At 46.1% G+C, this 27,946-nt stretch overlaps 2 protein-coding genes across 3 annotated transcripts; both read right to left on the bottom strand.

Annotated features, from left to right (window-relative positions):
- Window positions 1–2,690: 2,690 nt before the first annotated feature.
- On the bottom strand, window positions 2,691–15,484 carry LOC306804878 (2-hydroxyacylsphingosine 1-beta-galactosyltransferase-like). Its single transcript, XM_079312020.1, has 6 exons — window positions 15,313–15,484; window positions 8,186–9,033; window positions 5,306–5,445; window positions 5,052–5,128; window positions 4,483–4,702; window positions 2,691–3,722 (listed from the first exon to the last, which is right to left on the bottom strand). Exons 2-6 carry the CDS (start codon window positions 9,029–9,031, stop codon window positions 3,407–3,409), a joined length of 1,599 nt encoding a protein of 532 aa, XP_079168146.1. The 5' UTR covers window positions 9,032–9,033; window positions 15,313–15,484; the 3' UTR covers window positions 2,691–3,406.
- A 1,191-nt stretch (window positions 15,485–16,675) lies between these two features.
- NOLC1 (nucleolar and coiled-body phosphoprotein 1) lies at window positions 16,676–27,567 on the bottom strand. 2 transcript variants are annotated; one of them, XM_079312821.1, is made up of 14 exons: window positions 27,409–27,567; window positions 27,265–27,320; window positions 27,065–27,186; window positions 25,899–26,014; window positions 24,980–25,127; window positions 24,377–24,483; window positions 23,569–23,719; window positions 22,979–23,122; window positions 22,500–22,589; window positions 21,070–21,216; window positions 20,272–20,847; window positions 19,477–19,589; window positions 19,008–19,088; window positions 16,676–18,761 (listed from the first exon to the last, which is right to left on the bottom strand). In XM_079312821.1, exons 1-14 carry the CDS (start codon window positions 27,517–27,519, stop codon window positions 18,603–18,605), a joined length of 2,121 nt encoding a protein of 706 aa, XP_079168947.1. In that variant the 5' UTR covers window positions 27,520–27,567; the 3' UTR covers window positions 16,676–18,602. The 2 variants fall into 2 exon arrangements, with proteins under 2 accessions (XP_079168947.1, XP_079168948.1); XM_079312822.1 differs by lacking the exon at window positions 19,477–19,589.
- Between the last annotated feature and the right edge of the window lie 379 nt (window positions 27,568–27,946).

Here is a 27,946-nt window from a genome sequence, read left to right as displayed (position 1 = left end):
CACCCCTTCCCTATTCCCCACAAGGAGCTGCTCCCATCAGAGGAGCTAACCGTAGCCCAAGGTTTGGGCAGAGCTGCACAGCCATCACCTGGAAAACACATTCATTCAGGGTGTTTCCAAGCCAGGACGGCTCCCAGTCACAGGACTGCCATGCCTCTCTCAGAGCAGCTCAGTGAGGAGCTGTGGGGCCGGGTGAACCTGAAAAGCTGGCTCAAGAGTGCCCCAAACACCTCCCTGCTGCACTCGGGGCCCTTGCAGGGAGATCAGCGCACAGCACCAGGGCTGGGGGTGCTGCTGCATCCTCCAGGTGTTGCTAGACCCTGCTTGTGACCTCCTGCCCTGCCAGGAGCAGGACAGAGGGACAGAAGGCAGCTTGGCACACTGGGCCAAACTCAGCTGGGGTTGCAGCTCTTGGGTGAGGCTTATTTAGTCTTCTGAACAGTATTGACTCACATCCTACTTTTGCTTGAGGGGGAAAAAAAAAGGCAAAAAAAGATCTCGCTCCCTGCTTGCTGTCTCATAAGCCACAGTTTCAATTTTTTAATTTCCCAAGTTACACCACAGCCCTGCGTGCCTGCCTCAGTACCTGTGGCAGGGAGGGCATTTAGTAACTGCAGGCATCGTGCCCAGAGATCAGGCACCAAGCTGAAGGCAGAGCTGCATGAAGGATAAAGCTCACCTACATCCCTTCCCCCACCGTGGCTTTTAATGTGTGTGACAGGCTACTCATTATTCCTAATTTAACTTAATAACTAGCTTAATGCCTTGCTATACTTTCATTCTGTATTGAATACTGAAAGAATAACAAGGAGAAAAGTAAAGAGAGAAAGCTATGTGTTTATTAGGAAAATATTTACAGAGGACAGAAATAAAGCTGGAAAAGCTAGAGGAGCCTTAGTCTTTATTAAGTTCATTCAAATACTTCTATAAAATCATCTTATAACTTACAGAATGGTTCCTGACAGTTTCTAAGTCAGTACACAGATTTTCTGAGGGAAGTCTTCTTACTTCATGGGTACGTTTTGAATGTCCACTTCTTACTCACAGGGTCCTTGGCCAGGTTAGTGCTTTACTCCATTAGAAATAGTTGTCACCAACATGTGGAATAATTTTTAATAGACTATATATATATATATTGACTCTCTGGATAGACATGCCTCAACTCTGCAATACCTTTGGGAATGAAAGCAGCCATGAGAAGTTCAAGAAGTTAAGAGCATGTCTGATAGGAGACAACACGCTAATGCTGCATGTGGTGCTCGCTTGAACTTCCTTCTGAAATGGAGAAGAGCAAGGACGAATCACAAGAAAATAGACTCACATTTCTGTAAACCCACACAGGCTCTTGGGTCTCAAATATTTGTCTGCTCATTTGCTTGCAAACAAAGCAGTGTGCAGGTCTCTGTCGTCATCAGGCCATGTTGCCTCCACTGGGTACCTGTTTGCAAACATGGTGTGTTTGTCTTCTCCCTCTTTTTTCTTCAAGTTCAAAAATGGCGTGTTTGTCTTCTCCCTCTTTTTTCTTCAAGTTCAAAACAATCCAACATTGTCACCAAGCTGCAAGCTTGCCAACTCTCTTGCTATATTCAGCCTAATCTAAACATCCGAACTCTCACGTAGGCAGCAGTAATGATCTCCTTCTTCCACCTCAGAGATGACAAAATGCCCCACCTCCACCCCCTTGCCCAAACTCATCTGCTAGGAGATGACAACAAGGTCACTATAGTGCAACTGGAAAAAGGCAGGAATGCTGAAAATTTGTGGCAGTATTGTTTCTATCTAAAAAAACCCCCAAATCCTATCAACCTCTTAATTTCAACTTGCAGACAGAAAGGTGCTAGGCAGACAGTGTTCCTATTACTTATCTCCAATACCCATTTTCCCACAAATATATAGTAGCACCTTGCTCTGATCTCCCTCTTCCTGCCCTTGGGGACTATTAGGCTCCACAGTCTCAGCTCAGAGGACATGAAGCCACAAAGTGCTGCTACAGAGCAAGGTTGATAGATCACTCAAAGTCACCTTCACCTAAGCCCCTCTGCAAGCTGAGGGCTGGGGAGGGAAGCACTGCTTGGTCTCAGAAGAGCCCCCAAGCCAGAGCCAGGCACTATCCCAACCTAGACCAGCCCAGGAGCCCAGCCAAACTGCAGTAGAAACACATCTTTCATCTGGAAAAAAAGCCCACGTGGAACAGCAAGAGAGAGCAGAGCCTAGAACCAGCAGTGAGGGCAGCTGTGGAAGTGGGGTTACTCTCCAATTACAGCTGCCAGCACTACAGTGGCCCCAGTGGGAGCATGGAACAGAACCCTTGATCCTCAGTGTGGGACAGTGGCAGTGGACAGGTTGTGCACCCCATTTAGGTTTGCCCTGGAGTCCAGGGTGAGTAAAAACACATTAGGTGTCACTCCATACCACAGCCCAAGTGGGGCAACAGTATTGTCTGTTCACATTGAAAGGAGCAGAGCTTGCTGCTTCTGAAAATGTGGTGTATGGCCCATTGCCTACGACTGGCTGTTGATTCTTTGGTCCTGGCATGTGCATCTGTTCCAGATTTTCCTTTCATTACAGGTTTGGAGATGCTATGGGCATGGGTGTGTGCCACATGAAGGCAGAGGAGGGACTGCTTGAAAGCCTGCAGAAAGGCCAAAAAAATTGCTGATGGAAGTATGTGAAAACCATAGTAGCAGTAATGAGAAGGAAAAAACATTTTAATTTTGCTTGAACAACTTTCTGTTACAAGAATCACAGGTTCACATTAAACCACGACCAGAGAACTGCCACATGGGAGAAAGAATATAAGTTTATTTTAAAAAATAATAATTTAGCTCAAACACAAACAGGATTGCGGAGTGTTGACTGAAGCAGGAAGAACAATATTTATCCACAGAACTTAAAAGATCAATTTTTCTCTCTTGTAGATGATACTTTCAGCGCCCTTCCTTGTCCACAGCTATGCTTCAGTTTCTCATCTGCACTTAAAGGCATCCTGACTCCTGGGGCTCTTAGTAACAAGGCAGAGGAGAAATGGTGTCTCCTGCACATGAAATGCTGTTCCTACCTCCAGAGCCTCCATGATCCAAAAAGCCAGAAGAGCAACACCAGCATCTAAACCAATGTGCAATACAAAGGGAACAACTTGCACTCCTCCCTGGAAGTCTACCTACCTATGCCCCATTCCCAGCATCCTGGCCAAGTGCTCCCACCCACGCCTGAATTCACCCCCCCGCCCACAGGTGCTGTACACAGAGGTGTAGACACAGGCCTTTGCAATACTCCTCCCTCTCCTTCTCTTCTCATCCAGACCTGCAGATCTTTCACCTCTCTCCCTGCCTGCATGCCACACATTTCTTGGCACAGCAGCAGTTCATTTCACAGTGATGGGATATGCCCTGGAACATACTGGCCACTACTGAAGTTTTTTCTCATCTGTGAAGTGGCCTTTCATGCAATTGCCATTCTGATACACAGGACTGGCCCCCTTCCTTCTGCACCAGACCACAGACTTGTAGAGAACAAATCCAATAGCAGCCAGACAGAGCAAGAGAAGAGCCAGTATGTCCAGGCAGAAGTACTCATACAGGGAGAGGTCGTAGACAGCCGGGCGAAGGTAGGGTGCCCCATCATGACGAAGGATGTACTCCAGCCAGTACACTGTCCTGTTGAGAGCATGCATTGGTCTGTCCAGGTGCAGGGCTGAGATATGCTGGGCTGCTTTTCTGTAGCTGCAAGGTAAGATGACAGGATGTTTACCTTTTGACAGAAACCTCATACCTGAGAAGTGGCTTAAGACATCCAGTGATGCTTTCAAATCCAAAATTATACCTTGGGAGAGGGGCAAATTTCTTCCTTTATTCTTCTGAAAGCCACTCAGATGGCACTCGCCAGCCATGAAGGCACAAGCCAGAGTGTATTTTACTTTGTGTTTTGTTAACAACACTGACAGTTTGGCTTGCAAGCACTTGTTCAGTGTAGTCACGTGTATGGTACTTTCTGAGGGGAGCTTGCACCCTAAGACCTCACCCAGCATCAAGCAAAAGTTACACACTTGATGAGTGGCCAAAACCTTCTAGGTACCTAATTGCAAAAACTCTTAATAGGTAAGAAATATAAAATATTTTAAAAATCAAGCTCTCAGCATTTAAAAAACCAGCAGTTGCATATGTTCCATTAAAAAATCAGGAGCCCTGTGCCCCTCTTCTGTTCCTGCTCTGCTTCTAGGAAAAAGCAGAGTATATGATTGACAGAAGGAGCAGATGGAACATTACCTGCAGCTCCCTCTGTTTCTACAGAAAGTTTTTGGAAAAGTCCAGGGAGGTCCCGATGGGAGGCTGTTATTTCACTCTCCTTGATGACAGCCTGGCATTAAGAGAAGAGGTCTGGGAACTATCTCAGAAAACAGGTGGGGTAGGGGTCAACAAAGACACACTGATCCCTACACACTGTCTGCACCAAGGAAGAGCCTGATGCTTCCAGATGCCTCACCTGGGATCAGAGATGACTGTGATGACAGCCTGGTAAAGCTCCTCTTCTTTTACTCTGCTCCAGTCCATGAGGATACCCATGCCCTTCGCCTGCACTCTGGTCATGATGTCAAACTGGTCTCCATAGAAAGGAAATCCCACCACTGGCACACCGTGATAAATTGCCTCGAATACACCATTCATCCCACAGTGGCTGACAAAAGCTTTCACGTTGGGGTGGCCTGCAGGTAAATAAATGGTAGCAAGTCAATGTCTTCCATGCTGCAACAGGGCTACCAGGGAATTCCTCAACATACAATGTTGATGTATGTTTAGGGAAAAACAGGCATGCTAAGCAGAAAGGATGCTACCATTTGGGAATACATCTGGCTTTTGGCAGCCCAAAACTGCTGAGAAGGGAGATAGGAGCCAAGCAGCTTCAAGCAGTTGTTAGGAGAGTTGTTCTGTACACAAGAAGCAACAGCCTTAGATCCACACAGGTGCTGCTATCCTTATGTGCCTTTGCTGTGGTTTGGGCTAAACTCCAGGGTTGTTGCTAGTGGCACACACATGCACAGAACCCAGCCTTACCTAACAGGTCATTCTGGGGCAGCCACCCCATCATCAGCGTATTCTCACCCAGGTTTCTTGGCTTCTGACCAAAATATCTGTGGGAGGAGACAGAGGAAAGAAAAAGGGAGAAGATAAACACACAGAGAATAATAATAATAATAAATTCAATCAGATCAAGAGACAGAAAGCAGATCCTCTGATTTGAAACAAATCACCCCTCAACATTGTTTTTCATCCAAGTCAAGTGCAAATGAATCCCGTTCCCTTTTCACCTCCACACCACCCTCTGCGGGAGGCGAGCGAATGCACCAGCCATCTTCTCCACCAAATCGCCTGGAAGAGCTCGGATCCCAATGCCAAAGGAGACAACAACGACGCCCGCCTCTGCTGCTTCCACCCAGAGACGCAGACCCTGTGGGCAAAGCACACACAGCTGCCCTGAAGTACTGCTGCAGAAAGGCCCTTCCCACTCTTGCCTCCGTCAGGAGAAAGCTGTCCACAGAGAAGAACAAGCAAAATCACCCAGAGCACAAAGCTACACAGTTTTCACCATGAAACGAACTCCAAAACCGCTGTGATTTTTGTACCCAGCCACAGAGAAATTACTTGAGCACCTGTTGGTCTTGGGAGTTTGCAGGGAGGTGTCCAAAACCTGCATTTCATAGTATTATCTCCTGCACTGGAGGTATCACAATTACTCTTTGACAAGAAGGGTTCTGGAAACAGAGGAGCTACACAGGAACAGCCAGGGCAGAGAAGGAAATTGGAGTAAAAAGAGGAAGGCTATTTTCCCATTACCACTAAGACAGGAGGTCTGTCAGGGTCTCTAGATGTAAGCTGATACAAGAGAAAAACATCACACAGTCAGGAACAACTTCTTCCTGGAGAGTTCCTACAAACTCTCCAATGTCAAAGGCTCCTGGAGGTGGCAGGAAGCCTTGCCATCTTGACAGGAGACTTTGATCCATCCTTGATAGCTACTCGCAGATAGCAGATTTAGTTTTTGATCACTGGACAGAGAGGTAGCTACAGATCCAGTAAACCCCACAGTTATTTGCCCTTCATTTAGAGGCTGCCTGTACTGCTACATAAACAGGCCTGTATCTAGAACACAGTCTGTACTTTTTTCAACCAAAGCCAGAAGATAGAAGAAATCAGCAACCACAGCTGCTGTGAAGCAAACACAGACTATTCCCTCTCATGCCAGGCTAGGCTGAGCCTATTGCTCATTATGAATTCTGTCCTGCTTCAAGTTTCCCATATATTCCAGTGAAGAACCTTTTAGGGAAGTTTAATAAAAATCTCTTTAAATATATATACCTTCTAAAATAAACATGTAGGAGAACATGAATTAAAAAAAATATTAAAAGAGTAAAACTAGAGTGATTAATTCAGAGTATTAATTGTAGTCTAAAAGTTAGAGGATCAGAGTAGAAAAGAATTATAAAGCACATCTTAGTGCTACTCTGATGTTACAGGGATATTTCTCCTTTGTTGGATGCTTCAGAGACTCAAGCCCATCTTTTCAGAAATGCTTAGAATGCCCTAAAACAATTCAAGAATCAAAAAGTTTGCAACAGAGATATTTTGATTTCTCCTTTCGAGTTTCACATCCTTTGAGCAGTACAATCTTTGAAATTGCTACAGAAGAGAAAGTGCTGGCTTTCCTTTTCTAAATAAAAGTACAATGACTCCTAAAGCAGATGACTATGTCATCCATTATAATTGGGCCATAACACTTAACATTCAGAAACTGCAGTGAAGTTACCAGGGAAGCATGGTTGACCACCAAATGTTCTCACTTTCTCTCAAATACATATCTATATTTAACCAAGTCCTAACTAGAAGCAATCAAAATCTTAGTGTTTCAAATAGGAAGAAATAAACATTTAATTACATTTCAGATGGGATATTCTTTAAGGTGCACCTAGACCTACAGAGGCTCTCTCCTCTGCTGCTATCCCACGATGTGAACGCAGACACACCTGCCTGCTAGCATGACAACCACCACCTACTGCAGGGCTCTGGACTTATCTCCATCATTCTTTCCTCAGGTGCCCTGGGGTCTGTTCTGGAAGCTGTGAAGCACATGAGTAATGCCCTAGCAAACAACTCCCTTCTTTATGAGGCAGGTGTGTACGTGGCCAGGTTGGACCAAGCCAGAGTTTTGCAAGAGCTGTGAGGCAGCCACTCTCTGACACAGCTTTCGGAGCACCCTACGTGCGTTTCATTACCTGCAGGCCGTGGGCAAGGCTTGTGTGCAGTCAGACACATCTGGAGAGATTCTTTTTAAGGCACCTGATCTCACTTTTTTTTAACTGAAAAATATTGGCATTCACAACATCAGTTAAAGTTGCCATCAGAGATCTTGACAGGCCTCTAATAAATTGAAAGTTGAAGCCTTATCTCCATTTCAGATCCTTAGTCAGGACACCGGGACATCCTGATTGCCCAAATTCTATTATCCAGGCTTATTTCCCCTCAATGTTTGTAAAGGTGGTAGGACAAGTTTTATTCTCTTCCAATATTTCAGCCAGAGGCGTTAGGAGCTTGTCTCTCTGGATTTATTCCTGGGATTAGTGAGGCATAGGATGGAGGAAGCCTTGAGGAAGTTTTCAGGACTAAACCTTGAGAAAATAGGGATGATACCCTTCAGTTTTCCACATTTTGTGATTCTGCACTGAATTTAATGAAGGAACAAGAATAGCCCTTCCCTGTGGTTTCTTAAGACAAGGGCAGAAATGCTCTGTGAGAAATAGGGTGAAGGAGGAAATTTTGGATTAACATATCAGTGACGAAACAAGGAAGATTAATTGTTCTTCCCTCTTCCACTTTAGCATAGGAGCAAACAAACTATTCATTATCAAGTCCCAGAGGCAACACTTTCATCGTAGTAATTCCACATGCCATTTTACATGGACAGTGAGGCCAAATCCCACTTCAGAGTGGACCACTTAATTCCACATCTTCCCTGCAGCCTGACAGCCTTCAGTGTTCTCCATCTTGCTGATGCACCTACAAGCACCAAAACACAGCAACCTTCCAGACACTTGGGGCTTCAGAACTTTTACAAGATTCTTCCAAACAAGATCAGAACTAAGTAGCTTCCCCATTTGATGTGCAATCATAGATCAAAGCTTTCTTGTACTTACCACTGGAAGGGGCTTTGCAGGCTCAGCAAGGATCCCCCCTGTGAAAATGACATGGGGGAGTGTTGGACGGGGAAAGTCCAACACCACATCATTACAGAGGAAGAAAAGACTAGTTCCATGAACAAGGTCCAACATGGATGTCTTGGGCTCCACCCCATGCTTCTCCATGAGGCGTTCAAACTTGGGCAGGATGACCAGTTTTGTAGCCACACGAGTGATTATGTAGACTAGGAGATTCCAAGTTCTACCAAAAAAGCCCATCCTATCTGTCATCAGGGAGTTGAATTCAGGGACATAGGCAATGGGGGAGGTGGCACCAATCTCTGCTGGGAACCAGAAACCAGTGGAAATCACAGCATATTTGACGTGCAAGATGTGAGCCAGGATAAATCCACACATCTCGTTGGGATCCACCAAAAGTAGGTCAAAGTTCTCCCACTGGAGTTTCTGCAGAATGGTAGAATTTCCCAGTACTAGGTCACAGTTTTCCAGGTACTTCTCCAAAAATGAGAACACCTCCAGAGAGGTCATCTTCCCTTGAAAGACACGCTTTATCTTCTCCTGCACCCAGGCATCTGCGCTCTCTGTGCTGAAGGTACCCCAGTACCTCTGCAGGCGGAAGCCAGGCAGGGAGGCTTCCACATCCCGACCCTCGTGGAGCAGCAGCACAGGGTCATGGCCCCGCTCAGTCAGCGCCTCTGCCACCCGCATGAACACTCGCAAGTGGCTGTCAAAGACTATGGTGGGCATGATCAGCACCTTGGCACTGTGAGAGGGCTCCACAGTGAATACAGTCACTAGGACAAGAAGAGCAGCAGAGCATGGTAGCACCTTCATCATCTTCATCACTGCAAGGAGACAAACCATTAATGTTGTATCTCTGTCATGCACTCAGCAACTAACAGCTGTGATTGTAGCTGCAAGCCAGGACTCTTGAGCTGGGAAAGGAGGGCAGTCTGGAGTTCTTCACTGGGGAACATCCCTCCCCATCCATTCTGCCTTGCCCTATTTAAAAAAAAAAAAAAAAAAAAAAAAAAAAAAAAAGGCCAAAAACAAACCCACAAAAATATCCCAACAACCAAAGTGAGATATCAGGGGAGTTTTCCAGAAAACCTCTTCTCTGTGCTTCTAAGGCTCAAAAGCCAGCAGACTGACTCGCAGAGAGGTACTGAGAGTGAGTGGCTGGAGGAGCTATGCTGGGTCACAGCACCAGCAGAGACACGTGCTGCTCAGTCCCTATTTACCGCTACAGAACCAGCTCAGCTGGATTTTATTTTTATTTCTGTCCAGCCAGAACAGCTGGTTCTCTCTGAGCCCTTGCTGTCTGTGCAAGCTTGCAGAGAGGCCTGCAGAGCTTGGTGGAAATGCCAAGAGGTGTGCTCTGGCTTTGGCCTTCATACAGCTGGCAAGGCACCTTGCTCAGCACACACGGGGCAGGAGCAAGTCCAGGTCACAGCAGGACCCGCTGACAGGAGCCCAGAGAGCACAGCAACAGTCGGGACAAAGAGCTGCTCCAATATGGATCAGTCATGGGAGGCTCTGGGAAAAGCAAAGCAGAAGAAGGCAAATCCAGAAAGCAATCCCAGAGATGACATGCAACAGCTGTGGCACACTGATGCCCCTTAGTCACACTCCTAAAGCCGTCATCCCCTCTTCAGTTTAGTGAAACACCCAAGATTTCTGTTGTGTAAGGGATGTTGCTACATCACTGGAAGCGAACGCGCCTCACCCACACCTAGCATTATTTTGGGAGAAGAATTATGTGATAATTATTTGGGAATAGTCAGAAGCACGGTAGTTTTCTGAGAGCCCAGTTCAGACACGCTAGGAAGCATCAGTGAGAAGAGGAAGAAGTTACAATGGGAACAACTAGAAGTGGATTTTGGAGGGCCCCCACACACTAAGCCCCAGTGGGGCTGCAGGGATATAGTAGAGTGGAATTTGGTACAAGATTTTCTGACAGCACCTCCATTAGTACTTGATTGATGAAGAGGTGGGAAAGAAAGTAATGGACAAGATTCTGCTAAATACAATCTTCAGACTACCCTCAGCAGGCTTCTCTCTGGCTAAACTAAGCACATAAGGGTGTAGAAATGAGAGAATAAAACTGCTCTGTTCTTTCTCCATTGCTTTCTTGTCCCATGTGGGGACAGGACATGGGAAAGAAACAGAACAGCTGCTAGTTGGGACCCTCCCCTGTTTCAAAGGCAATTCCTGCTAGTGCTTAGACTCCCACCCTTCCCACCCAGGGTCAACTACGTGGCTGTGCCTGCACAAGTGATTAAAAACATGAGAAAAGCTAACAGATACCAAGAGGGTAATTGGACCCACAGAACAAGAGCTCCAGGAGAATGTACACAAAGCTGATGGGCTGGAGGGGAGGAAGCATAAGTTCTGCAAGGGAAGTAAGGATCTGCCAAGCATTCTGCCTCCCTAACAGCAGGAAACAGGCTGTCCTGTGACAAAGTGTGGGTCACAACAGAGCTACAGCCCACAAAGCTGGTCTAGTACTCAGATTACTTGAAAGGCCCAAAGGGAACTTATCCTGCCCAACATCTGGGAAGGTAAAGCATTTGGCTATGACACTCACAGCAGATCCAGGAGCACATACTGCTTCCAAGAAGCAAGGGAAGGATGGCAGCAATATACTCCTGATCTCTTCTGGGATGACAGGGAGTTAAGGACAGAAGCAGGCTTAGGCTTGTCCTGGGGCACCTAGTGGGTCATACTTGCATTTAAGTGTGCCAAGAAGAGTAGAAGAGGTTTTATATGTGGGGTAGGGTGTTTTCTCATTGGGCAACAAGTAAAAGATGAAGAAATAGTCCAGGTAAAAGGTATACTTATTTAGAGAAAAAAAATTGTCACCTATCTTCAGCTAGGACTGTGTTCTGCCATAGACCTACGTGCCAGACATTGCTGAGACCCTCAGCTCAGCCAGGATCCTCTGGGGACTACCAAAATTCAAATGACAAGTAAGCTGTCAATCTCAGCCCTCGGGTCAGGGCCAGATGCTGACACAGTGAGACTTGAAAACTGCTCTTGGTGGTTTCATCTCTTCCAAAATCAGGAGCAATCCCTAAAGATGCTGGCTCAGGAGCCTCTTCTCCCTGCCCAAGCAACAAGGGAGGCTATAAATCTTGCTAAGAGGTGAGAGGATGCCAAGCTGCAGGAAAAGACCTTTTTTCCTACTTCAGTTCAATACCACCAGAGATAATCTCTGTTCTGTCCATGCCCAGAAAGGTACCCTGGTCATAGCCCCAGCCCTAGAGCTGTGCTGGATACACCAGACACATCCCTGATTTTTAGTTCTCTATTGGGGTATAATGAAGGCTAGCTACCAGCAAAAAGGGCACAAGGGCTCTCTGTCCCTTGTCCAGCAACTAGTCATTGTTGCAGTCTCATAGCAAAGGGAAGGAAGTCCTAGCCCTAGACAAGGGCTAAATGGCCCAGTTGAGGGAAGGCTCCAAATCCACCTGCTCACATCACTGGTTAACCTTTTACTAACACTGAACAAAAAAGCTGCTCCATGAGCTCTGCAGTAGGATCCTCCAGCCTGAGCAGCTGCTGTGGCCAGTGCAGCACAGGCTCAGCCCAGCTGTCTGGCTATGGGAGCTCAGCTACTGCAGGCAGGTAGTCTTCAACAGAAACCTTCAAACACATGGGCATGGAACTGTGATTCACAGTGAATTCACAGCTTATGCCTTGTGAGAGGTTCAAAATCCAATAAATGACAAAAAGTAAATGACAGATCCCACATTGGGCCTGAGAGCAAAGTAAACAGAACCATCTCCTTGTTTGTGGTCTAGAAGTGGCTATATCACATAAATACTGCAAGAGACCCTTCCCTGTTTGCATGATAAGTGCTTGGCAGAGCCATGCCAGCTGGCTGATTTACACAGAGCAATGCCCCGAACATCACAGTTAGCACTGGCAGCCAGAGTAAGGGTTCAAGGGAACTGTTGGAAAAGCCCATGCCACAAACGTCACAAATGTTTTAAGTTTCACTGCTGTAGCATTCAGGGCAGAGCAGGCACCTCAGTAAAAGCACGACCTGTGAAAGTCAGACTGTCACTGCAAGCAGCAGCATTCCCCCTACCCTGCACACCTGTCCACTTTCAGCTGCTGAGAAATTGCTTTCAAAGCCACAGCAATGCATTGACACTGAAAAGTGAGGCAGCAAAAAGTAAGCAGAGAGAGCACAGCCCTCTGAAATGTCCCTGAGGAACCTCTCACTGGGCTGAAATTTGTCCCATGATTTTGTCCTGTTTAACATGTTTGACAGGGTATGGCTTTGGTATTGATGGAAAATAGCACCAATCAACTTAAGTGAACTAACTGAACAACTACAGCTCTAATTTAATTCAGGTGCCTTTTATTAGGCTGAAGTACTAAAACTTCTGATGGGGAGCAGTCTAGGCAAGAGCCCCGCAAAGAAAAGGCTATGAACAGGCTCAAATGCAAGGTCTGTCATTTATATCTCTCCCTCACTTTTTTATATTACCTAGTTCCTGCTCAGGACCTGGAAGCCCATATACCTGGGACTTTATTAGTTCCCCTCCTGCATCCTAGTCTCTATACAGCTCTTGCCCACAGTAAGAAATGTTTCCACTGCAAACTTCTCAGGAGTTAAAAAAGCAGCAGAATTAACTGAAAACCAAAAGCAAAAGATATCTTCACCCAGATGCTCTAAACTCTTCCTGGAATAAGACACTGAAGTTTGCTTGTCCTGTTGGGTATGATCTAGAAAAACCAGGACCATCTGCTATTATCACATTGATGACAACCAGCCCAGATGCAGCTAATTTATGGAAGCCAAGACTCTGCGAAGGCAGGCAAGTATGCAGCTCCAAGAGCAACTTTGTCACTGCAGGAGGGTATTGCTACAAGCAGGGGATGCCCAGAGGAATCCCTAGTAAAAACCTAGACCATACAATACTGTAAGAAGCTAACAAAGCACAGTTTGAAACAGGGAAGTTTAACCATCACTCATATCCAGCTCAGGGCTTGGTGGGCATCTGTGCTCTGGTTTTGGTTTATCACAGACTCTGACTTAACCAGAGTCACCTGGGTAAATTACACTAACACTGAAATATTATTATTAGCAATACAGTATACTAATCACAGTACACCAATACTAGCATTAGTATTTTAGTATAGAAAACAATGATAAAGGAAAAAAACCCCTTCATATATAAGCATCCCCTGTCAGTCTACAACCCTGAGGGTTTTTTAAAATATTGTTTGCATGTAGTGCACACAATGAATAGCACACAGATAGTCTGCTCAAAACAACATAGCTTTCTAGCATTTTTCCTTCTATGTATTCATGGCAGCCCATGACAAGCACAGAGAATGAAGGAAATCAAGATTCCCAAAGGACCAAAGGGCACAATCACAGCAGTGATCAGGTCAGCATCAGAATGATTTATACTTTTCACCATATTGGTGCTACTGCTGCCATAAAACACCAGAAGTGCTCTGGCTCATCTGTTTTGGACAGAGATTGATGCAGTCCCCAAATAGTTCCTAACTTTTGGTACTTTGGACCATCTTCAACATCCTTCCTGTCTCACTAGAGGAAGAAGTTCTACAGGCAAGGTGGGAATCTGTGGGCTAACAGGAGGTTGCCAGATGATAGACCACTTCCAAGGAACCATGATACTAAAGGAAATACTGGTCTATAACAATGGAGAAAATGAATAAAGATCTGGATCTCAGTTTGTTATAGTATTTGAAACTACACACTACATCTTCAAGACCTTGAGAGCAGGGGATGGTGTCAGACACCACACATCTGCTTCCCCACCTGGCCTCTCATCATACATTAAATCTGTCTGGGTAGTAAGTGAGATTTCCCCCATTCCGTATCCACAGGCTTCCTGTTTGTCTTCTGAAAGGAACAGAGATAGTTTGTGACACCAGGGTGCTCTGCAATAACAAGTTCTTCCAGACAGCCTTTTTCTCTCGCTTACAACACAGCTGCAAGACAGAAGCAGCTGATGTGAGACTGTGCCCCTTTTGAGTGGTCTGAGGTCTGTAGTGTGGAAGCAAGTCAGAACATTATTTGTAATCCCTGGATGAAAGAGAAAGAACAGCTTGGAGCCATTTCCAAATAGTCATGTGAGCCACAGACCTCAAAGTGAGAGCACATGACAGAGCAGAGCATTTATTTGGTCTTAAGAAGAAATTTTGTTTGCACGACACTTTCAGACTGCAGAGAAAACTGGGAAGATACAGTGCACTAAACCTTAGGGAAGTAGTCAAGAGGAATGGAGAGGAAAAGAGTCTTCCCATTTACTGCCTTGTCACTTCAGGTTCTTTCTGCAGAGAAGCACCACATTTAAAGAAAAGTTATTTAACACGCCAAAAGGTTGAGAAATCTTGTGTAGAAAGCTATGGAGACTGATAAAGTCCTGACAGACAAGTCTGATCACATTTGACAGTGTTACAGGAGTAGAGAAGCTAAGGGTGAGTCTTATCTTCAATGAAACAACTGACGCCCTCATGTAAAAGAAACCCACAGCCAAACCAAAAAGCTTCTTGGCTCTGAGCACGCCAGAGGAATGAGACCTGGCTGAGCTACCGTAAACAGGGGTTGAAGAGGTTGCATAGGAAGAGGAGGCAGAACAGGAGATGGAAGATATTCCTGAGATTTAATCTTCTAAAGGAAGATGAAGCAAGTTACACAAAAGCGTTCTGAAGGGGAGTCCGTGTGCCAAGGCTCTGGTCCTGCGCACTGAAGCAGATGCTGAACTCGAGCCTCGCCGAGCAAGCCAGGCTGCACACACGCGTCCGGGCAGAGCCGGGACCAGGCTGACAGGCGGCAATTCAGACCGAGTCGCTGTCCCGTGTCCCCGGCCGGGCAGCTCAGGTGCCATCAGCCCAGCCCAGCCCTGCAGCGCTGCCCGGGGCGCGGCTGGCAGCCCCGCCCGCGGCCACCCCGAGCCCCGCCGCGCACCCACCGACCCCGCCACGCCGCGGGGCCCAAGGACCCTCCTGGCACGGCAGCCGGGCAGGGCAGGGCAGGACACCAGCCCAGGAGCCTCGCCGGTAGGACGGGCCCAGAAGCACCGAGAGGCACCGGCCGCGGCCGGGCCACCCGCCCCCCACCCCGTGCCGGCACCCACCTGCAGCGAGTCCCGGCGGAGCGCGGCCCGAGCGAGAGGCGGCGGTGCGGGAAGTGGGAGGGAAGGCAGGGAGGAAGGGAGGGATGCCGCCGCCACCGCCCGCCTTCCCCTTTCAAGCCGGCGGGCGCAGGTGGGGCCGGGCGGCGCAGCCTCGGCCCACGGGCCGCACCCCGGGCCGAGCCGGGGCTGTGGCACGAAGGCGGGGCGAGAGGGGAACGGGATGGGCACAGAGCCGCACCTGCTGCCCCGGCAGCTCGGCAGGCAGCGGGGCAGCGCCCGACGGCTGCAGCTTGTGCGCCTGATCGCATCTGAGCATCTCTCCAGTGACCACTGCCCGGACACCCCCAGGACCAGAACCCGAGAGGAGCGCAATAGGAACACGATAGTCAGGACAGCAAAAGAGAAAGGATGGTGCTCAAGGGAATCGGGATGTGAGAGACAGTGTTCCAGCACACAGCAGAGGGGGATGTCCTCTTGGTCCAGTTCCAGCACTAGTAACAGCTGTAACTGCAGCACTGTTGCACAGGGAAACCAGGCTTCTACAACAGAGCAGGGACGTAGGCTAAATATGTCTGGCAGCTGCAAAATCTTGTGAAAGGATGTTTTTCCCAGGAGTGTCAAGCACGTACTTTGAGAGTGTCACAAAGTATTTCCCACCCCAACACTTGTTGCACTTGCTCAGTCAGGTGCTGATCTGCAGCAAGACTAATGACATTCTTTACATCCTGTGCTGAAACTTCAGACAGCATTACATCTTCTCCTACAGCATCAAGTTCAAGGTGGAAGGCTGTGGCAAGAGTGTTGGTTACAGAGCAAGAGACCCCAATGCACATGGTGCATCATCCCACCCCTTCCTGAGAACCGTAGTGCAAGGGGTTAAATTGAGCATTACAGCACTCAAGATCACAAGGCCCTACCCATCAGCAAGTTGCTTTTCCTTGCACATGCAGGGGAAATCTAAAAGGACACACAGATTAGTTACTTTAACAAGATCTATACAGGGCTTTTCAGTTATGCCTATTCTTTCTTTTTCCTATATGCAGGTGTTTATATGGCCAAATGCCATACAGCTGATTTGGCAGCAATATTTGAGAAGACCTGATGAGATATTCTGAAGGGAAGGACTTATGAAGCCTCAGGTTTTGATAAAAGCTTTTACCATCTTACCCAAATTTCTCAGCCACTCACCAGCCAGCTGCACAGGCCACCTTTGATTCTGAAGATCTGTTACATGTTCACAATCATGTAAGATAACAAGCAGGTGTAGATAGATGTAGAGACAGCTGCTGTTACCCCCAAGCACCAGCACCCTCCCTTTTTCTACCCTCTATTCTGTATCTTTAACTACCAGATCCACTCAGACTACAAAGGCAGCAATCTTTATTTTCTGACACATTAAATTCTCACAGTTTATAGACTTCAAAAAACCTCAAAGCGCAAAAGTTTTTTAAAGAGTTTCAAATATAAGTTCCCAATAAACAAAAAAAAAAAAAAAAAAAAAAGAGGGCAAATGACAAGATGATGTTTAAATCCCCATGCAGAAATACTCTTCCTATCTTCCTTTGGCCTCTAACCTTTACTTTCTTGGTCTCCTGGGCCCCTCTGTACTGTAGTCTTGAATCCAGGCCCCAGTGATTGTGCAAGCTGGGGTGGGGGGGAAGTCCTGAAAAATGCTCACTGGAAAAAGTTGCCACTCATGTGCATGGGGGTGGCTCATCAGGTCTCATCCAACCCTCAATTAGGTGACGCTGCTTTGCACACAAACATAGTTTCCTGTAACCAGGCTCTTCTCATTGGCACCCTTTGGGGAGGGAATGGAAACATGGAAATGAGGCCCTGCATTACCTCAGTGGCTAGCAGTTTCATCACGTGGGGTAAGCATATCTTGCAGCCCACTACTCCATTTCCAACATGCACTACCACTATTCAACTCCTACTGGCTGTGAGCTCAACCCACTGCTCCTCAAGCTAGTTAATTTAACCCATCTAACAGAGGGCAAAGTATTTGGGGGAATATTTTCTATCAGATGCAAGCTGCACCTAAGTAAGGAAGCAGTCACACAACTGAGTGCAAGCCCACCCCTCAGTACACCACTATACTGTCAGTTGCTCATGAAATCTCAGTTTAGGCTGCAAGTTTCTCAACTTTTTTGTGGCTCCCCATACTGAACATACAGTTGTAGCTGGTACTCCAAACCTTACAGCACCCAGCGTTTGTCTTAGTGCAAGGGAAGCGGGCATTTTACTTCTCAAAAGGGATTTAACAGATGGAAAACAGCTCAAAGACCAACTCAGGAAAAAAAATTTAAGGCATTAATGATACATTCATCTAGACTAAGAAGCTGCAGCTCACACTGCTGGCAGTAAATGTAAGCTGGCACATTTTATGTTCAGGAGTAATGCCACACTGCAGCCAGAACCTCTAAAACAAAAACACTGCTTATCCACCTCTGCCTTTTGCTAAGAGGCCTCTATCTTCTCAGTTGTCTTTTCCCACCAAGTGCAACTTCACAACCCTCACACAGTCAAGCTTCTGTACAACTTCACTCCCCAGCTACATTAATGGAAGTGTTATCAAGAGTGCCACAACAGTACTACAGACCATAGTCTCTCTGACAATAGCTCCCACCTTGCAACTGCAATCGATACTGTCATTCAACTACTAAACCATATTTAGAGACTGCTTCTCCAAATACCCTGGTTAGTGGCCTCCATAGGAGTGAAGGAACAGGAAGGTACGTATTTATTGCAAGGTGGAACCACAAAACAAAACAGAAAAGCAACTGTCACACTACAAGGGTAAACTTGAAATGTCAGGTGGTGGTGGGGATTACAGCTAGAATGTAACAAATTAGTTGCTCTTACAGTAACTAATCAGAGGCAAGTGACATTACTTGCCTTTTCAAAGGCATGGGAGTTAAACTGGCTGAAGAAATGGGAAGTTAAAATACACGACAATGATTTCTCTTTTTTCTACTAGATGGGCAGGAAACCAAAAGTAAAAATCACTGCCAGCCTCTTAAAATAAGACCATAGAAAACGTAAGACTTGGCGGTCACCCTAGTGGTGCTAATAGCACCAGCTTAAGGATGGCTTCAAATCAGGAGATTAAAACAAAATTAGAAATAAAATGGGGAAACATCCAACCATTCTCCCACATCCCTACACTGGAGCTGCCTGCCCCCAAGGGGCTTGGGGAGGTATCATTCCAGGGAGGCTTGACATCCATAATGTCCATATGCCCACCCAAGATGTTCTGGTGAGCAGATGGTATTTGAACTCCAATATTCTCAGTCACTTTCAAATTTGATGGAATTGACTTGGGTTGATATAGTGCCCCCACGGTAGCTGCCTCGTTTTTTCTTTGTTTTCTCATGACGGAAAGATTTGCCTTTAGTGTATTTCAGGATGTTGTTAGCTTTCTCACCCCAGTCACCAGCTGCTCCTTTCTGTGAGGAATGGAGGGGAAGAAAAAGAAAATCAAGTCAGGACCCAAGAGAGTGAAGGCGATGCCTTGCACTTGGCCGTACCCAGCAAACCCCAGCACACTCACACAGGAGCTGATACCACTCTCCCACGCGCCTCCTGGTGGAACAAGTTCTCACCAAACCACTCCCCAGAAGCACACTGAGGCTGCTCTGCAGACTGTAATTCCAAAGACCAGTTGTTACCACTCTGGCACCACCTAGCCCTACCTTTGCTTCAAATGAGTTATCAGCCACACGGGCATCCACCTCAATCTCTTCTTCCCTTACGCGGCGGAATGGAGAGGACGGCTGTTGGAAAAGAAAATGAGATACAGTAAGCACATACAAACACACAATGTTCCTTTAGTAACAACCTCCTTCCTTGCCCTGCAAATACAGAACCCTGTTCACATCACCTCAATCTTTAAGTGTTTCTCAGATTCATTATTCTTTCCCTGCTTCAGATCAGGCAGCTCAGGAGTGCTCCTGTGCAAGTATATCCAACTAGCTTTGGCCAGAATGACATTCTTATGTGCACTCCCTAGGGCTCTCCAGATAAGGTTAAAGTGCTTAAGGAGAGAGTAAAAATACCAATAATCCTGTGGGCCCAACCACCCAGAAAAACCCCAAACCAGCCTACTTGTTCAGAAGGCAGAGATGCCTCTTCAGCCAGCTGCCACAGTCCACCCTCACTCACCCGTTTCACCTTGGGAACTGTGTGTGGTGTTTTGACTTTGATCTTTGCTTTTTTACTGTGTGGTGTTTCTGTCTCCTGAACATCTTCCCTCTTCTGTTTCTTCCCGACTGTGCCTGTTAGATGTACAGCAGTAGAACTTTAAAGGCAGTGTTGGGAAAAATAATGGCTTCTGTTCCCCAGAAAGCAAACCCAATGTTGACACAGATGTGAGAACTGGTGCTTGCATTACTTCACCCAGAAAACAGACTGCTGTACCAGACACTAACAAATTCTGAGCCGGCAAGGACCTAATGGATATAATTTTATGCAGTAGGGTAGCTCTATAGAATGATTTTGCATACTTGAGAGAGTTCTGTTGGCCAAATTTGCCAGATTTTGGATTTGTAGCATATGTACTTGCACTTATCATTAGTGCATCACTAGTTGTTTTCCTTCTGGAGGTTTGAAGACTGAGATTGTGCACGTCAACTGTGGTGTCCCACTCCACAAAGACAAGACCGTCCAGCAGTCTGCTTTGCTGTTACTGGATCTTGTGCATGCACAGACGGCAACTGGCAACAACTACACAGAAATGTACTTGACATTACCACAAATTTCACTGCCAGCAGCTATGTAACACAGACAAAAAGGATCCCACCAAATTCAAAACTAGCCCTTCCCTCTTACTACTGCACCAGATGGCACAACCTAGTAACACACAGAAGTTAGAATGAGTATTGTTTCAGGAAGCCTTCCATTCATGCTTTACTCAATAACACTGCCTGACAGACCCACTCCCCAGACTGCTGATAATACCTCCATTGACTTTTCCAGTCTCTTCTTCAGAGCTGCTTTCACTGCTACTACTGCTGCCACCAGCTGGCTTAGACTTCTTGTTGTTCACAGCTGCTGCAGATGCTTTTGCCTTCTCTGTGGAGGCAGCAGCTTTAGAACCGTTCTGCACCCCCTTTACTGCCTTTTTGGGCTTCCTATCCTCTTCACTGGAACTGTCTGATGAGCTGCTGCTACTAGAAGCAGCTGCCTTCTTCCCTGCAGTTGCTTTTGCTGCCCCTGTAGATTTGGTGGCTGGTTTTCCTGCTGGCTTTTCTTCTTCACTGCTTGAGCTATCAGAGTCAGATGTGTCTGCTTTGGGAGCTGGAGTAGAAGGTTTGGACAGTGGCTTAGCCACTTTGCCAGCTGGTTTAGCTGGAGGGCCTTTTTTCTTCTTCTTCTTCTCATCCTCAGAACTGCTGGAGCTGCTATCTGAATCAGAGCTACTTTGCGCTTTCTTTGTGGCAGCTGGTGACTTCTTTGCTGCAGGGGTTGCAGCAGGGGTTGCTGCTTTAGTTGTGGGCTTCACAGGAGCTGCCTTCTTGTCAGAACTATCAGAATCTAGAATGGAAAGAAAAAAAATCAAGACTAAGTCCCATTCCTTTAACACAAGGCTAACATTCAGATTCAGTGCTGATACACAGTACACTTCATCATCTGGCTGAAACAACACTGCAATGGATATTCCCATCCAACTACACCCTCAGACCCTGCCTAGAAACAGAAAGGTCTGAACAAGAACAACATGCATGTATAAATTATCCTTCTCTCCCACCCCTATACCTGAGCTGTCTGAGGAAGAACTGGAGTCTTTCTTTGCTTGTCCAGGCTTGACAACTACTTTTGCTGGTTTGGAAGTATTCTTTATCACAGGCTGTTTAGCAGGCAGCTTATTCCCTACCTTCTTTTTATCATCTTCAGAGCTGGAATCTAAAAAAATCCAAAAAACATTGAAGTTAATAGGCTTCATTTGCAAGTTACCTTAGTGGCAATATGTATGTAATTTATGTGTAAGTGAAAAGCAAAATGGCTTGTGGCTTAAGGCTGAGCCACTAGGTAACTGGCAAGCATCTGATGAACACTTGGATGGTCAAGGGACAGCATTCATTTTTGCATGCATCTTCTTTGCTGGGAGAAGGAGGAAACAAACAGTTTAAGTTCTTCACTAACGCATGCAAAAGAAAGTAAATACTTGGAGAATAATGTAGGAGAAGAAGTACTGAATAAAGAACTTCAGAGAAAGTACTAGTATCATCAAACTGGGGAAGAAAGAACACTGAAAAAAATCTATGTGGTAAGGTTCAAAAAGCCATACAAAAAATTAAGAGATAAAGTTGACAAAACATACAAAGTGAGGCAGCAACAGTACAGTATTCCATTTTAGCTACTTCCTCTATCAGATGAGGCAGCAGCAGTTTGCAAATGGAGAGTCTTGAGTACAAATACATCTTTGTATTGTGTTACATGAATCTGGAATACTAAACCTGATCTACTCCAGTATTTCCAAACACTTTAGTAACAGCAATCAAACTTGACAGTTTTGAGAGCACCTAGGTAACAAAACCAGAAAACAACTCTGACACTCACTGGAGTGTCACACAAGCTAGTGCTAGGGCTAGCTGTCTGCAGACAGAGTGGCAGCTGCCACCCAGTCCCTGCCATGGCACCAGAGATGCTGAGATATGCCACAGGAGCATCCTGAACTCAGAAGGAAATTGTGGCACCTAAAGAACATACATGGGAAATACCAAACCTCAAATCTGGTTGACAGGAGAGACAAAGTACACTGCTCCCATTTCTAGGGTCACATTAGGAGAAAGCAGGCATCTTCTAAGTTCATTTTGAATTTCATATGGTGATTACATTTTTACTTCAGAAACTTCTCCAAACACAATGGAGTAACGAACGCCAAAAATCTCAAGACACAGATACTCAAGAAGAGTTTAATCATTTAACTTCTGTGACAAACTCGATTCACAATTTCCTGTCCTTTCCATCCAGCAATATGGGGACTTTTCTGACCTGCCAGTTGTCTTGTCTCATGGCCACCCTCCACCTTGAACAGCAGGCTGCTGGTTTTCAATTTCACATCTTGCTAGCCATGAGACTCAGAAGCTTTTAAGCTCATACACTAAGGCTCTACACCACTGTAGAGCAACTTGGCCAGCAAAAACATTAACACAAAAGAATCAGAACTTGATTTACTGAATTACCTGAGTCACTGTCAGAACTGGATTCAGCCTTCTTGCTAGTCACAGCTTTCTTCTGGGGGGCAGGGGTTGTTTTGGCTACTACAGCTTTGCCTGCAAAAGCAAGTTCAAAATTAGAAGGCCACATCCATACCAAACCTTTGTCCCAAAATGCAAATCTCAGCAGATGTAAAAAAGCTCCATTCTCAGTACACCAGCCACTCAGCAGCCCACTGGAAGCCACGCAAGAACTTGGCTTATTCCCACTAAACTAGATCTCAATGACTTTTCAGATCAGCATGTTCAAATCCGACCACAGTTCAGATCCACAAATTGTACACAGTGTTATTTGGGATGCCTTCAAATTAATCAGAAGTTTCCAGAAGAGCAAACAGCAACACAGAGCAAAGACAAATGGCTTTTTCGAGGAAGCCAAGACCTTGCAAAGACCTAGGTGGCACAATGTAGTACTTCCCCTGCAGCCTTTCTTCCTCACAACCTACCTGCTTCTGCCTTTGAGGGCACCTGCTCTGCCTCATCACTACTGTCTGAAGAGTCACTGCTCTCAGCCTTTTTTGCAGGAGTCTTATTAGCAGGGCCCTTCTTTGTCTGTGCTCCTTGAGGAGGTGGTACAGCACTGTATGGACCTAAGAAGAGAAACACAGCATTCAGATGCCTGCATGATAATGTGAGCAGCACAAGATGTTTGTTGTAGTTAGAATTATACCCACCCCACTGTTACTTCCTTGTTTCTACTCTAACTCTCTTCTAGAGGTTCAGCTGACCCAACCATCTCTACAGAAGTTTTCTCTGCACTTTTAGAAGAACAGGAGCTTTTCAGCAAACTTTTTCAGAAAAAAAAAAAAATCTGAGTATGTCAATTTTTCATTGTTTTCATTTATTGCTTTCTCATATCCTCTGGTTAGAGTCAGACTGACCTTGGATGATTGACCCTCTATTCAGACCAGCTCTCTATTGGGATCCTAAAGACATTATACTACACTAACAGAGGCCCATTTAGCCCATCAGCTGGACTGCAACTGAACGGTCCTGGATACTCCACAATAAAACCTATCTAGTATTTTTTACATACCAGACTTTGGTTTTTGTTTTGCAGGTGGCTTTTCATCGTCTGAGCTGTCAGATGAGTCCTCACTACTAGAACTTTTCTTGGCACGTTTGGTTTTTCCAGGACATGCCTGAGTGGCTGCAGGTTTTGGCAGAGGTGATTTCTTGGGAACAGCCTTATCAAAAGAAATATACATTAAAAATGGAAATTGCAGAAACCTTGTGTGGACAACTAGATGTGGATCTTGTTTAATTCCACACCTCACTTATGAGCAAATTCTTAAGACAAAGGGAAAAAAATTAACAGAGGCTCTCAAATGCAAATTTTAGGAAACACGTGAGCATCATTATCTTTCTAGCTTCTCTGCTATTGTTTTCTGCTTCATGAACCCCTAATGAGGAGCTCCTCTGGACAAAAGAGCAGAGAACTTACTGAAATTTAGCAACTGTCACATTATTAAAAGCAACTGTGATTGTTTCTGTGTCACAGGAAATATTTTTAAACAATTTCTAGTGAAAAACTTGAAGTTACAGATAGCTAAACATGAGTCAGGCCAAAGAGGCTCTAGATAATGGAGACATTATCTATGCCTCCATTATCATATGGTTATGACATAACAAGATGTTTTCCTGTACAAGAAGGAGTAGAGAAAGTAGTAAAGAGTTATTAGGGAAGAGAGCAGTAAATAGAAAGATATCAGAACACATAACCCCACTGTATGAAGGAGAAGCAGGTGTGTTATGTCAAGCACAGCATCTGTGCAGTCTGTACCTGCAAGATTATAACACCCAGTCTTACTTGACTTCTACACTGTTTTCATAGCCTAATTTACCTTTTTTGGTGCAGCCTTTTCCTCATCAGAATCCTCACTGCTGCTGCTGCTACTGCTTGCTGCTTTTCCATTGGCAACTTTGGTGGCTGCCTGGGCAGCTTTACTTCCTTTTGAGAGAAGTAAAAAGGGACATTGCAAAACATGGAATGGTGCATGAGAGATAATTACATTGAGCAGTATCTTAGAGAGAAAAGAACCACAGAAGCCTATAGAACAGATAAAGGTAGTACTGCAAAACTGTTGGTTTATCCTACTGCAACCTTACAGAAAATTTTCCTGGAAACTGTGTATTCTAGCTCATGGGAAGTTCCAAAACTAAGGGCTTAGTAAAGATCTTCCCTGCTTTTTGAGGGGATGACAATGGTAAAAGCAAAACATAAACAGTTATTCAAACTATGCAGGGTTCAGGACCAGATGTTTTATTTGCGTTCAGCTCTACACCTCTATGTCAAAAGAGACTAGACTGGAGTGCAAATGGCAGTGAAAGCAGATTTTCAGACTGCTATGTTACTACATATGTCTTTGCAAGTAGGTACAGTCCCCAGCACTTCTCCCTAGCTTTTCTGATTTTGCACTGTACTCATGGTACACAGTAGCAGGTACCTGATTTAGGTGTTGCTGGTTTGGGTGGCTGCTTCTTTGGTGCTTCTTCATCTGAGCTGCTTGAGTCAGAACTGGAACTCTCTGCTTTCTTCTGAGGCTGGATTTTGGGTCCAGCTTGTGGTGGCTTCACCACAGGTTTTGCACTTTTCTAAATAATAGCAAGAAAAATTGACTAACCATCAAAGTCACGAAAAGAAAACAAGGCTAATGAGATGGACACATACACAGAGTGCAGAAACAGCTGTCTTTCACAGAGGTCACAATTTAGATTTGAAAACACCACTCTGCTTAGTGGTCAGGGTCTGAAAATCCTGGGATAACAGTTTTGCTCTAGAAAACCTGCCAGAAATGCATTGGAAGCCTCATTTGCACATCAATCTTCAGTTCTGCCTTCTCAAAATGGGGCAGCTCTAAGGCTGGCACCGTTCTCTTCCTTCTACAGATCACACTAGCTTGAAGATTGAAAATTCTGACTGGGCAACTCTAGCTAGTCTCCTCTAGTGTACAATGTTATCACTCTTCCTCCCCTGATATCATTCTTCCTTGCCTCCACTTCAAGACCATGACTGCAGCAAGAAAAAGGAAAGGTAAGATTCTCTTTTTACATAATCACACATCTATATATAAAGATCAAACTTACAGTAGCAACTCAAAGTAAATCTTTCTTTGCAAAGGAAAAGATGTCTTCGGGTAAAAGCAAGGGCCAGACTTGGATATGAAACAAAGCAGGTGCAGGACAAAAAATTATTTTTTTCTGGAACAAGTCCAAATGGCACTACAGAAATGTCTTTTTGCATTGTATCTGCAGCAGCATGGGCACTTCACAGTTCAGGATAAATGAGCCCAATTTCTCATGCAATTCTTGCTATTATTCATCATTGTCAAACATGCACTACAGATGCTGGAAAGAAAAGCCAACCTTTGCTGGCTTCTTCTCCTCCTCCGAGTCTGAATCATCACTGGAGTCCTCACTGCTGCTCTCTGCTGTCTTGGCTGCAGAAGCTGCTTTTGCTTTGGGCACAGCTGATGCTTTAGCTGCAAATAAGGGAGTGCATACATTGATGACAAGTTAATTCACAGTTTTCATGTACCTATATCCTGCACTAGTGGGTATCAGGGCATAAAAGATACATTAAGGTAATTAAACCATGTATGAAGTTCACAACACTGACTTGTTTCTCGAGCAGTGTGTGGCAGACTGCTCCAAAATGGGTAAGCAAAAAGATGAAACCAATTCTAGATTTTATCTTTGTCACACACAAATTCAAGTGCGGACTTCCATCACCAAAAAGGAAAGCCCACAAACTGAAGTAGTATTAGCTGGCTCTGCATACTTTCCAGCTTAAAGAAACTTGCTGAACAAGTACAGACTGGTGCTTAGAAAGAGAACCACTGCAATGCCATTTTAAGGCTCCAGACACCTACATGTGTTTTAGCCAGATCGACTTCCTGGTTACTGACTGCTGTTTAGTAATGTGGAGCAAAAGAAATAGTTTTGTTTCCTGTTATATTTACAACTGCCCTTATCAAATAAAAATCAGATCTAAGTTCAAATTCAGCTTTAGGATGGCTCAAGCTGAAGATGTATTTTCTTTCTGTGTCTCTCCCTCTTCTTATTCTTTCTCTCCTGCAAATATACTGCTAGACACACACAATCTTGTGTACAGCCACTAATGAAAGATACAAGAACAGTTTCAGATACAAGGAAAAAAGCAAAAAATGGATGTATTTTTTTGTAGTACTAGAACACGGATTTCAAAGAAAAAAGGGTAGCAACCTCACACAAGCAGCAGGTGAGTATGGATGCCTAGCATTTCTCTGGAATGGCTAAAACCTTCCATGGGACACAAACTCCGTTGTGCCTAAATTTTAACAAGATAAAGAGATCACCCTTAACTAAAATGAACGTATCTTCCACATAATGGGCAAAAGACCTGCCAAAACAGAGATCAGTCAATACAAACCTAATCCCTGATAGCTGCTGAAAGACCTCAGAAGAGCTACTGAAGTTGAGCTCTAAACGCACGTGAGAAGCCAATGCCGAACACCACGTGCCGGTCTGCACTAGGGCCGCCACAAACCTACCCGGCTTTTTGGCAGGGGGTTTCTCATCCTCCTCGCTGGAGCTGTCACTGCTGCTGGCGGACGGCTTCCTCTTGGCTTGGCCGCCGTTCGGGACCAGCTTTCTCTTCTTGGCCGCCGGAGACCTGCGGGCAGAAGGGCTGAGCGGGGCCGTGCGGGGCGCGGGCCGGGCGGAGGGGCACCCGCGGGCCGGGCGGACTTACCGGAGCCAGTAGGCGAAGATGTCCAGGAGGGAGGCCGCGTTGGGGTCCTGCTCCTTCTGAAGGGAGAGAGGCCGCGTTAGCCAGTGTCGGTCAGTCGGTCGGTCGGTCAGTGAACCCCCGTCCCGCCCCGCCCGCCCCGCTCACCGCCGCCGCCTCCCTGGCGAAGGCGCGCGCGGCGCCCTGGCAGCCGCTCTCGCGCAGGAACGCGAGCACGAGGGGGAACAGGTCGCTGGGCACGGGCCGCCGCTCCGCCATGATGCCCACGCCGACACGTGCCGCGCGCGCACGCGCCAACGCCTGCGTGCCTGCGTAAGTACGTACGTACGTACGTGCGTGCGTGCCGCCGTGGCTCCGCCCCTGCCGCTGCTGAGGCGCCCGAGTCGCGCAGCCTCGGGGCTCCGTGCTGGCGCGGATGGAGCTCGGGCAGGGACTCTCCTGTCGTGAGGGGACGGGGAGAGGCCGCCTCAGTGTTGATGCCTGCATCAAGGCAACGCGCAATGGCGAATGGCTGCCTGTGGTGCAAAGGCAGGAGAATGACTAGGAACCCGGGAGTGCCCACTCGACACTGGAAGTGGGCATAAATCCACTTAAACCTCACCAGCTTACTCCTACTTGTAATCCATTTTGAATCACTGAAAGGAGAATGCTGGAGAGCAGAAGTTAGGTTGCTTTAGGGAGGAAT

The sequence above is a fragment of the Erithacus rubecula genome, assembly GCF_903797595.1.
Source record: "Erithacus rubecula genome assembly, chromosome: 9".
NCBI lineage: Eukaryota > Metazoa > Chordata > Aves > Passeriformes > Muscicapidae > Erithacus > Erithacus rubecula.
Note: the sequence above shows the minus strand (reverse complement) of the source record. Positions and strands in the feature narration are given on the sequence as shown.

Excerpts from the sequence above, each read along its gene's own strand:
- LOC306804878 (XM_079312020.1), bottom strand. The coding sequence starts at position 9,031 with ATGAAGATGATGAAGGTGCTACCATGCTCTGCTGCTCTTCTTGTCCTA. Across the intron at positions 5,446-8,185 it reads CTGCAAAGCCCCTTCCAGTG|GGTCTGCGTCTCTGGGTGGA; the intron begins GTAAGTACAAGA and ends CTTTGCCCACAG. Across the intron at positions 3,723-4,482 it reads ACAGTCATCTCTGATCCCAG|CTACAGAAAAGCAGCCCAGC; the intron begins GTGAGGCATCTG and ends CTTACCTTGCAG.
- NOLC1 (XM_079312821.1), bottom strand. The coding sequence starts at position 27,519 with ATGGCGGAGCGGCGGCCCGTGCCCAGCGACCTGTTCCCCCTCGTGCTC. Across the intron at positions 27,321-27,408 it reads TCGCCAGGGAGGCGGCGGCG|AAGGAGCAGGACCCCAACGC; the intron begins GTGAGCGGGGCG and ends CTCTCCCTTCAG. Across the intron at positions 21,217-22,499 it reads CAGTTCTGACAGTGACTCAG|ATTCCAGCTCTGAAGATGAT; the intron begins GTAATTCAGTAA and ends GGATTTTTTTAG.